At 39.2% G+C, this 9478-nt stretch overlaps 2 protein-coding genes across 3 annotated transcripts in view; one reads left to right on the forward strand and one right to left on the reverse strand.

Annotated features, from left to right (window-relative positions):
- The window catches only part of LOC111333604 (putative fibroblast growth factor 1), a 9621-nt gene extending 7537 nt beyond the window's left edge, over positions 1 to 2084 (reverse strand). The window contains exon 1 of the mRNA XM_022939217.2: positions 1928 to 2084. Coding sequence (XP_022794952.1) covers positions 1928 to 1942 — 15 coding nt within the window. The 5' untranslated portion in view covers positions 1943 to 2084. The remainder of the gene's footprint in view (positions 1 to 1927) is intronic.
- On the forward strand, positions 2036 to 9405 carry LOC111333597 (fibroblast growth factor 1-like). Of its 2 annotated transcripts, XM_088729487.1 has the most exons (5): positions 2160 to 2170; positions 4600 to 4672; positions 6317 to 6689; positions 7511 to 7614; positions 8372 to 9405. In XM_088729487.1, exons 3-5 carry the CDS (start codon positions 6326 to 6328, stop codon positions 8567 to 8569), a joined length of 666 nt encoding a protein of 221 aa, XP_088585613.1. In that variant the 5' UTR covers positions 2160 to 2170; positions 4600 to 4672; positions 6317 to 6325; the 3' UTR covers positions 8570 to 9405. The 2 variants fall into 2 exon arrangements, with proteins under 2 accessions (XP_088585612.1, XP_088585613.1); XM_088729486.1 differs by lacking the exon at positions 4600 to 4672 and having other exon boundaries at positions 2036 to 2170.
- The last annotated feature ends 73 nt before the right edge of the window (positions 9406 to 9478 follow it).

Here is a 9478-nt window from a genome sequence, read left to right on the forward strand (position 1 = left end):
GGGAAGGTCTCTCTATCCTAAAAGGAATAAATGTCAATGGTTGTGCGAGATGGCACAGAATCGTGGATTCTAAAAAGCGCTATTTTAAAAAAGTGAAAAAAGTTGCTTGGCTCCAGAGGAAGTAGCCAAGTTATTTATGGCTTGAATTAATAGAAATTACTTTTTCCTGTCGTTTTATCGCCCAGTTTAAATGAACGGATCTATTCTGTTATCTGGAGTCAGGTATGGGGTCGCCAGTTTCCATATTTAGCTACTTGTTTCGCTATTTTTGGTTCGTTTTCGTGCACTCTCATCAAACAGCGTTTTGTTCTAATATAATGAAACGAGGCTACAGTCACGATCGAGCCAGGGCGTGCCAAAATTACCCCCAACAACAACAACGTGAAAAACAAGAACAATCAAGCGTATCGTAGCCGTTCTTTTTTTTGTTCTCGCCTTTCCTTTATCTGAAGATTTGTGGGTTTTAGAACTCTTTGTGAAAGATTAGCATCTACAGTAGGTTAGCCGCTGACCGTAAAGCTGGCGACCGGAACATTCAGCTCAAAACAGTAGACAAAGCCAGCTTTTATCTCGTTTCGTGCTTTCCTTTTCTTGTTCTATCATTATTGTTATTTCAGAGTTAATTAAGCATGAGGAGTCCCGGTGAGAGAGGAGACAGATGGAAATTACGAGATTGCTTTCGAATACAAAGCCCTTTTGAAAGAAATTTAAAAAAGGCTCAAATGTAATAATTGTAGCACATTCCTTTTTTTTATTTGAAAACATTACAGTATATTAGAATTTGTGAAATTTGATCGTTATTTTCAATCACGCAAGTCAATGAACAGCACCAGAAATATAGAGAAACAAGCTTGCCTTTTCATCTCAAACGCTGCTAATATAGTTTTGTCCGTGGTTTGAAGACAGCAGGTCTCTCTTTGAACGCCTTCTCACGTTGGATAACACGAGTTTGTGGACTTAAGCAACGAATCACAGGCTTTGACCAGCAATTAATTTGCCGACAGAGAGTCACAATACAATGGATATATGAAGTTCATATATTTTGAACTGCGGTATTAAATACGTATGATGCACGATCCTTCGCAGTAGATAGCGCTATTTATGCAATAGCGAAAATCAGACCTGAAAAAAATCAGGCCTGTACGGGATTCGAACCACTGACCTCTGCGATACTAGTGCAGCGCTCTACCAATTGAGCTAACAAGCCAACTGGGAGCAGGCCGTTAAGTTGATTCGTAATAAACCCGTGATGATAAATCAGATACAATGGATATATGAAGTTCATATATTTTGAACTGCGGTATTAAATACGTATGATGCACGATCCTTCGCAGTAGATAGCGCTATTTATGCAATAGCGAAAATCAGACCTGAAAAAAGTCAGGCCTGTACGTGATTCGAACCACTGACCTCTGCGATACTAGAGCGCTGCACTAGTATCGCAGAGGTCAGTGGTTTGAATCCCGTACAGGCCTGATTTTTTTCAGGTCTGATTTTCGCTATCGCATAAATAGCGCTATCTACTGCGAAGGGTCGTGCATCATACGTAGAGAGTAACAATTTTCTTCAGTTCTACACAGCCTTGCTGTGGATGATTTTCTAGAACTTTCCTCGTGAGATATTTGAGAGATTGCTTTGATTAAACAACGAAATGAAATTATACTCTCTTAGATAGAAGGTTTATTAAACTTTGGTTGCAACAGGTCGATGGAAACTTTAGTCATCAAATCAGTGTCACTAGAAATCACCCGCCCATGCTACGCTAATGTGTACCCGAAAGAAAGAATTTATATCAAATATTCTTCCCACGCCTTTTTATCGTGTGTGAGTCTGAACGTCGTAAAACCGGGCTAGTATGCCATTCAAATATCTCCACCACATACTGATTACAAAAAAATTACTTGTATATCGTCATTCTAGGACTTACCATCGACGGAGCCATTAAGATCAATCGAAGGTTTCGCCAACGGGCGTTACCAGAACACCGGTGCCTTACGTTCGAGACAGGTTGGGCTGAGGAGCAAAATATTCTTGCAAAAGGCAAATTCACCCAGACTTGTCTGAGAAATAGAGACGTCTTGGTGAGTTGGGATTAAGACCGGAAGCTTTTGAAGCCAGCAAACGCTGTGGAAAATGCAAACATTCTGAAAGTGCACGGATCTGAATGGAGGTAGGTGTTCCAATCGAATTAAATAAACCACTGTTGAAATCACAGTGTGAAAGCAGCTTGAAAGTTATTGAGGGAAACAAATAAGGATGCAAATCGCCTTAATCGTGCAGCCTTTGTTGTAAGCGAAACAAAACAATCTCGTTTTCTTCCCTTATGGAGATAATGCGAAGAAAAGCAGGATATAACTCTCCTACTGATAGCGCGACAAGATCCAACGTAAATATGAACAAAGAATTGACGGCTAGTGTGTCCTTGATGGTTCCTTTTAATCGCTTCCCTGTGTATGTGAATTATAGAGAGGTATATTGATCGTCGGGGTAAGTTACGCATCAGAAGTCAGACCCCAAAACTAGTGAATGACTTGTGCTTCACTTGCCATGATTCCGGCGACCAATAGGATCATGATATTTCAGACAAAAATGAGCCGACGAGGTTTGTTAATTACCTGACGGAGGAAGACTCCGGATGAAATGAATAGAATTCGTTACACTTGAAGAGTAAGGACAGCCTGATATCCTCACTTGATTTATCAAATTTGCTGATCGAGGTGCAAAAGTAAGGCACTTAACCAGCTTGGAAAATGTTGACATCCAAAACGTTTTCCAAATCCAGTTCGTTGTTCCGTTTCTTATCGTCTGAATAATATGAACTGTTCACTTCAGTCGTTGCAAAGTTAGATCCTGCGCAAGAATTTTAAGATTTGCAAAGTAAGCAAGCAAACACTAGTGGTAGCCATCAATAGCCTTTGGTTTGCCTGCCTGCGGTTGTTAATTACTTTGGAAATACTTAGCTCTAAACGATAAAGTCAGCTATCTTTTAAGTTTTACTTAGAAAATGAGCTGACAAAAATTTCACTGACATTTTAGAGGAGGAAATGCCGTGATGAGGGCAACCACAAACTCTAGTCTGATACGGAGCTGTGCGTTTTATACAACTTGTCTCACTTTGAGAAAAATGCGGATTGAACCAGGCACATTTGGAACAAAAACTTGTATGAGGGTATAGTAAATTTCATCATTACGGCACTACGAGCTTGAAACAGTGTACAAAACACCCAAAGGTAGTTTGAAAAGAGGATATAGGCATATAAGTAAGAAAATAAGAAAGAGGCTTTCAGCGTGGGAGGCAAATGGAGCAATTAGTATTATAATCAGAATTTAGGGCAATTTCTCATTTATGGACCGGCATATTCAAGCAAATGCTTTCATTGCAATAGTTTTAACTTAAATAAAACAAGAAAAAGTAATGGTTCATGATTCTCCATCAGCCGAAAAACCTATGTGACTCTGACTTGTCTTGGATAATAACTTCGACTCAGCACAAACCATGTCTTTTGTTATCAACCACCACTTCTTTCAAAATGATCCCGAGTACCATGACAGTCTTCCTATTACAAAATCTGGCCTTAATAACGAACAGGAACACTCATAGGAGCCTGAAAATAAAGGAAGACTAAAACTATATTTATCTTTAAGGTGAGCAAAAGGTCGGACATGAATCATTATATCGCTTTGTCACTTTACCCCGCCTCTGTCAGTCTTTATTCCACTTACAGCGAAAGAGGCAGGACTTATGTTCTACGGTAGAAAATTTAACAATAGTCTTTTCCGTTGGGTGCCTAAAAGACACTGCCTTGTTATGGAACGTTGGCCAAATTGAAAAGGAACAAAACCTACGCCAAGACAGCACGTGAGGTCAAAGGAAAGCCGACAACTTAAAATTCGGTGCAAATTAACTCTTGTTAGCGCTTAGTCAGAGCTAAAGACTAGAACCAAAACTATATAGTCATGCAAACATCCATACAACGATTTTTCACTTTAAAAGTAGCAAAAGAAGTTAAAAAATACAAACAAACAATGAGTTGAACACGAAATATCGAAGAGCGCCTTTTGGGAGACTAAGAAAATCTTGCGCATGTAAACAATTTTCCTTTAGAGATTTTTTACTTTAGCTCAAAGCTTATGGCCTCGTTCCGGAAGTGATTTAGGCCCAATTGAACCGGTTCTTTTGATTCAGGAAGCTGTATGTGTTAATAACGTATATACTTTTCAATGTGTCGCTTTGTCTGGAAGAGAAAGGCCGCAATTTTAGGTCTGTTTCTTTGACTAAAATGCCAAAGAAACACAATAGTCTTTAATACGAAGGTATGTGAAGAAGGTCGCGCGAATTTTTGCTTTTGAAATAAGCAAACCGCAAGTCTGCCAATAACGAAATAAATAACAATTAGTTGCGAACTGAAAATATCTGAACTGTTTATAAGAGGTTTTCGCTTTTCAGACCGGTTTTGTGGTTGATGTTACAATAGAGTGCTAAAAACTTTAGAGTGTCTGGCTAGAGTGTTAATTGTAGTTATGTCATTACTATATTTATTGAGCTAAGAATGTTCGTAGTCGCGAGAAAAAGATAAATCTATCATTTCGATTTCATAGCCGCGACTAAAGCCAACCATTTGCGTACAGTTGTGCCAGATCACCAGAAAAAACAAGTGATACTCAAATCCAGGTATGAATCTAAAACAATAACTTAACCATCAAAGAAATGTATTGGCTTGAAGATTTGTAGCTGAATCAGTCGTTTCCTGACTGCACTACATCGTATTAAAAAATCAGAGTCTTGAAATGCCCCCAAAATTTTTAATGAGCTTACGATCGGCTTACCTGGCGGTAAAAAAATTGAAATAGAACAAGGCAAAGATTGGAAGTCATTTGAAATCTCGCGGATAGGGATTTGTGTATACCATATGGTCCTACCCAAATGCCGGTATGTAATTCCAGAAATCTTTCACCTTTTCTCGGTATTGTTTTCAGCACCGAACGCAAAGAAAAGTTGAAACACCTCGAAAGTAGTTAACAAACTCTCTTCAGTGCGTCTTCAAACAGTGTTTAACATCCTTACGTTCAGATCATAACCTACTTTGTCACTCATTCAAAGCCGCTCAGTTCCTATAATAACAAAGACCAGGTGGTATCTTCTTAAGAGATTATTAAGGTTACCTCGGATTACCTCAAGTGGGATGATTTTTTTTTTAAGAAAAAGGTAACGCTACATTCAGCTTTATAGGTCTGCGATAATTCATGTAAAGATATATCCAATGAAATAATTCAGGGACTGCAACCTCCCTTGAAAGACTGCTCTAGAAGTCATATAATATGTCTAGTTATTGTCATCAGTCAGATTACATCATTCATTTTGTTTACTAAAGGAAGGGAATCTTGAATAAAGGAGGTTAGTTTCTAAAGAAACTGTGGTGCTGTGTCGATGGGAGTAACAAAGTAATTTTGGTTTTATCGACTGAGTTGATCTGAATGTAAATTGGCCACCTTAAAGTGTTTCAAAGCCGACATTCCGAGCGTTAGCTCTTGAACACGCTTTTCAGTTTCGCAATGTAATGATACAGTTCAGTTCTAAAGTCAGGAAGTACATAGAATAAAAAAACGAATTGGGTCATAAACATCTTGACAGCATGACTTGGAAAATCTATACAGTCTCTTTAATTCAGAGAGTAAATATGCGGAAAAACTTCCCCCCTAACCATCTTTTTTCTTAAAAGTTGTTTTTAGTCAATCTCTCTCTCTTCACTAAGGAAGAGTTAGATCAGTATCTTCACAATCATCAGGTTATTTCTGTGATGGTGGTCAAAGAAAAAAATTGACTAATCAAACTGGCGACCAGCACATCATTGTCACAACAACTAGATTACTCTCCTTTAGAAATAAATAAAAGCTCTTGGAGAGTGTGTTGGAGAGTAGAGAGAACTTGCAGTTCTTTAGACATATTTTAAAGCTGTTTTCTACACACGGGACGGGGTAGAGGTCTTTTTCCTCATAGAAGCTACTTAAACCGATATTCGTCCACTTCAAAATGAACACATTAAAAATAGAACTTAGTGACTACTCGAAAGCTATGATTTTCAATCACTTTAGTTAAACCTGGTTTAACTAAACAAGATATGCTGGTGTGGGTGGTGTCTTAGTTAGGTTACACTTGAACTTCCTTTTTAGCTCGCAAAACAGTTTTTCAGTACCTAGCCAATCTTCCAACGTCAACAAGATCTTAACGCATTTGATGCCCTCCATAATTTCAAATTTATTGAGCTTTGCTTTCTTTATATTTCATCAGATTTTAATTTGATTTTTCCTATCCAAGGTGTCAGCTATGAACTACACGTATCTACTGTACGTTCTTCTTCCAATTTCATATTTTACCGAGACACACTCTTCAGCCAAACTGCATAACGAGACAAAAGCGCAAAAGAAAGAGGGGAAATCACTTAAAGGAACTCAGATAATTTCCAAAAACGATGAAGACAACACCAAAAACCGATTCTTACGATCGTTCCTCTTCAAGAGGCAAAAGCAGCCACGACCTTCCACGGAAAGTTCCTTCAGACGTGTCCGAAAGATAACGAAAAGACCAACAACCACAACACAATGTAAAATATTTTGTCGCAGTGGTTATCACCTACAAATTCTACCCAGCGGGGTAGTGAGGGGTACGGTTGACCAGCGCAGTAAGTACGGTAAGAATAAAATGGTAACTATTAACTATTAGTCATAACGCGTTCGAAATCTGAGTGGATTTAAGGACAATTGCAGTCGATATCTGAACTTGAATTTCTAAAAGAGGTGTGCTGAGATCACACCGACATCTGACAAGAATCACTTCAAGGGCGAGTCTTAATCGTTAGAAACCAACAGTTGATGCTGAGAAACTGCTTAGTTACAAAGTTATAGCCAACCATGTTTTTTTTTCCTTTACCTTGTCCAGTGATCGGTCCAGAAATCCTATCTGCGCCCTCTTAACCCTTTATACACTAACATCATTGTGCATATTCTCTATACATTTCTATACATTTCCTTTTTTTTCACATGGAAAGTTTGTTTAAAAATCAAGAGTTTCTTTAGTTGGTGATTATTTCCTTTATTCTCCTGACTTTAATGCGTGATTCAGGGGTGACATTGTAAGGAGAAATTAGATGCTGATCACTCTTAGGGATCAAAGGGTTAATCAGATCTCATCCACGAACGACTCGATCACTTACGTCCTTCCGCGCTAAAGGTCACTTTCCTGTATTTCCTTTGGTTCCTTCCCTTTGTCCTCATCTGTTCTCTGGCCTGTAATAGTTACCTTCGTCCTGGCTCAGATTTCACGGCACTCAATGGAAATATGCTGTTTTACGACCTAAGGGCGGTCTCGTAGCGGAGACCTTTTTCGCAGAAGTTTGTGGTTCGCACGTTCACCGGGATTCCACGTGAATCCGCCCCAAACATATTTACGTAGGAAACGCATGGCCAGTGAAGATCCTGATTATATCACTTGTACGTCCCTTTCTGTTCTCAGTGTTGTTTGAGATGCAATCATTTGGGCCCAGTCTCGTCAGACTGATGAGTCCAGCGACGGGGAGGTATCTAGCTATGAGAAGAGATGGAACACTTCGTGGGTTGGTAAGTGAGGTACTGCTTGCTTCACGGCAAGGTACTAATGACAAAATCTCTAACAATACGTAAGTACGGCGCAATTTTAAAAGAAAATAAAAGGTAAGAGGTGCTGTTACATTCAGTTCAGGAAGAAGAAACGACCTCTGCCAAAACAAATTCGCCAGGATCTTGAAAAGAGCATAGGTGGATTCGATAGGATTGAGCTCGTGTTGGATATACACAATAAAGACTCGTTGTCAACTGAAAATAGATCACAAAACGCTTCGGTGTACTTAGGACGTAACAGGTATTGAAAAGAGAAACGATATAAAACTAATTTGCAAGTCTCGTGGACTTTTGCTTGAAAATCAAACAAGTCCACATACCACAATGAATGACTTCTGTAGGAAACGCACCTGTTTTAGGTTTCTGTAGCTGTAGTATGAAGCCGGACTCTAAGTACTGCTACTCCCTTTAGAGGGGATTCTGGTCCATCGCAGATCAACTGCCCCCCCCCCCCCACCCAGAAATTCTTCTGGTTTCTCTGACAGTTCTATGCTACCAGATTATACTCCCAGGTGGAAAGAGGCACCAGAGCTATCTAGTGTCTGGTTCGAGTACAAACAGTGCACAATGCCCCGCGCAGTGATCACACTCGCCCACTTTCTTGCTAATGGACCAGCGCGTCACGCACTACCCACCGGGTCTCTTAGACTGAAACTTATGGAAGGAAGTCACCCTTTTCGTAGTATACCTCTAATCTTCAGCTTTTGCTCTCTTTCAGAGAAGCCAAACCACTCGAGACTCGCTCTTCAAAGAGACTCACGAACAAAACGCATTTCACTCGTACGCGTCTCACAGATATTACAGAAAACAGCCACACGACATGTTGGTGGGAATCAAGAGGAACGGGCAAATAAAGCGCGCCACCAAGACTTTCCATGGACAAACTGCTACACAATTTCTTGTCATAAAATTTTGATGAAGGATTTAGTTTTGATCATTCTCATCCTTGGAGACTCTGGGGCTGTCAGTCGATTTCTAGGCAAGGCGTAAGAGTCTCCGAGGATGAATTATTCTTAGCTGCACCAACAGATCCTCCTTCAAAATTGCTGACTAAAATTAAATAAAACTTTAAATCCGAAACTACACTGGAAATTTTGCAAAGGCGCATTCGGCCTCGAGTTGTTTCAAAAACAAGCAAAAGTGGGGAAAAGAAAAACTTGACACTTCGTCACGAGTCATTCCATTTTTAATTGGCATGGGTGACAACGCGTCCAACTAAAGGACAAACAATTGTGTTGTGTTATAAAAAAAGAGTCTGATAAACAGAAAGATCGCTTGCTAGCTTCATAGATTTAAGTTAATAACATACATTTTTACTTTATGAACAAATCCTAATTCATCAAACCTTCAATACTTTACGAGACATCTTCGAGAGGCGAGAATTTAATCTCTAGTACCTTTAACTTCCTCTTTGAGGCAGTCTCTCAAAACAAGATTAAAGGGCCTGTCTTTTGTTTCCAGTTTTTTACGAAATTAACTTGTTCTCTAAAGAATTAGGAATTGTAAATAAGCGTGACGTTTATGAGTAAGCGGACACAATCCTTCTAAATCGTAGCAATTAAGTAACTTTAAGAGATTTTTACAATGCAATATTTATCTATTTATGAGAATCAAGGGTGTTGGATATCAACTTGTAATTTTTTTTTATCGAAAAGCATTTAAATTATTGCATTGCAAAACGACGATGGGTTAGGAGCTTCTTAATTAAACAGCCATAGTGCCAGGTGTGAAATAGTCACCAATTCGGTTACAGTTATTGTCAGTTGTCTTGCTTGCACCCAGCTGCTTCCTGTTTGGTTGATATGCTTGACCGTGAAAGGTCTGG

This window comes from Stylophora pistillata, chromosome 8 (genome assembly GCF_964205215.1).
Source record: "Stylophora pistillata chromosome 8, jaStyPist1.2, whole genome shotgun sequence".
NCBI lineage: Eukaryota > Metazoa > Cnidaria > Anthozoa > Scleractinia > Pocilloporidae > Stylophora > Stylophora pistillata.

What these genes read in the sequence shown, in the direction of transcription:
- LOC111333597 (XM_088729486.1), top strand. An exon ending in TGACCAGCGCAGTAAGTACG is followed by an intron (nt 6,690 to 7,510) that starts GTAAGAATAAAA and finishes TTCTGTTCTCAG; the next exon opens with TGTTGTTTGAGATGCAATCA. An exon ending in ATGGAACACTTCGTGGGTTG is followed by an intron (nt 7,615 to 8,371) that starts GTAAGTGAGGTA and finishes GCTCTCTTTCAG; the next exon opens with AGAAGCCAAACCACTCGAGA.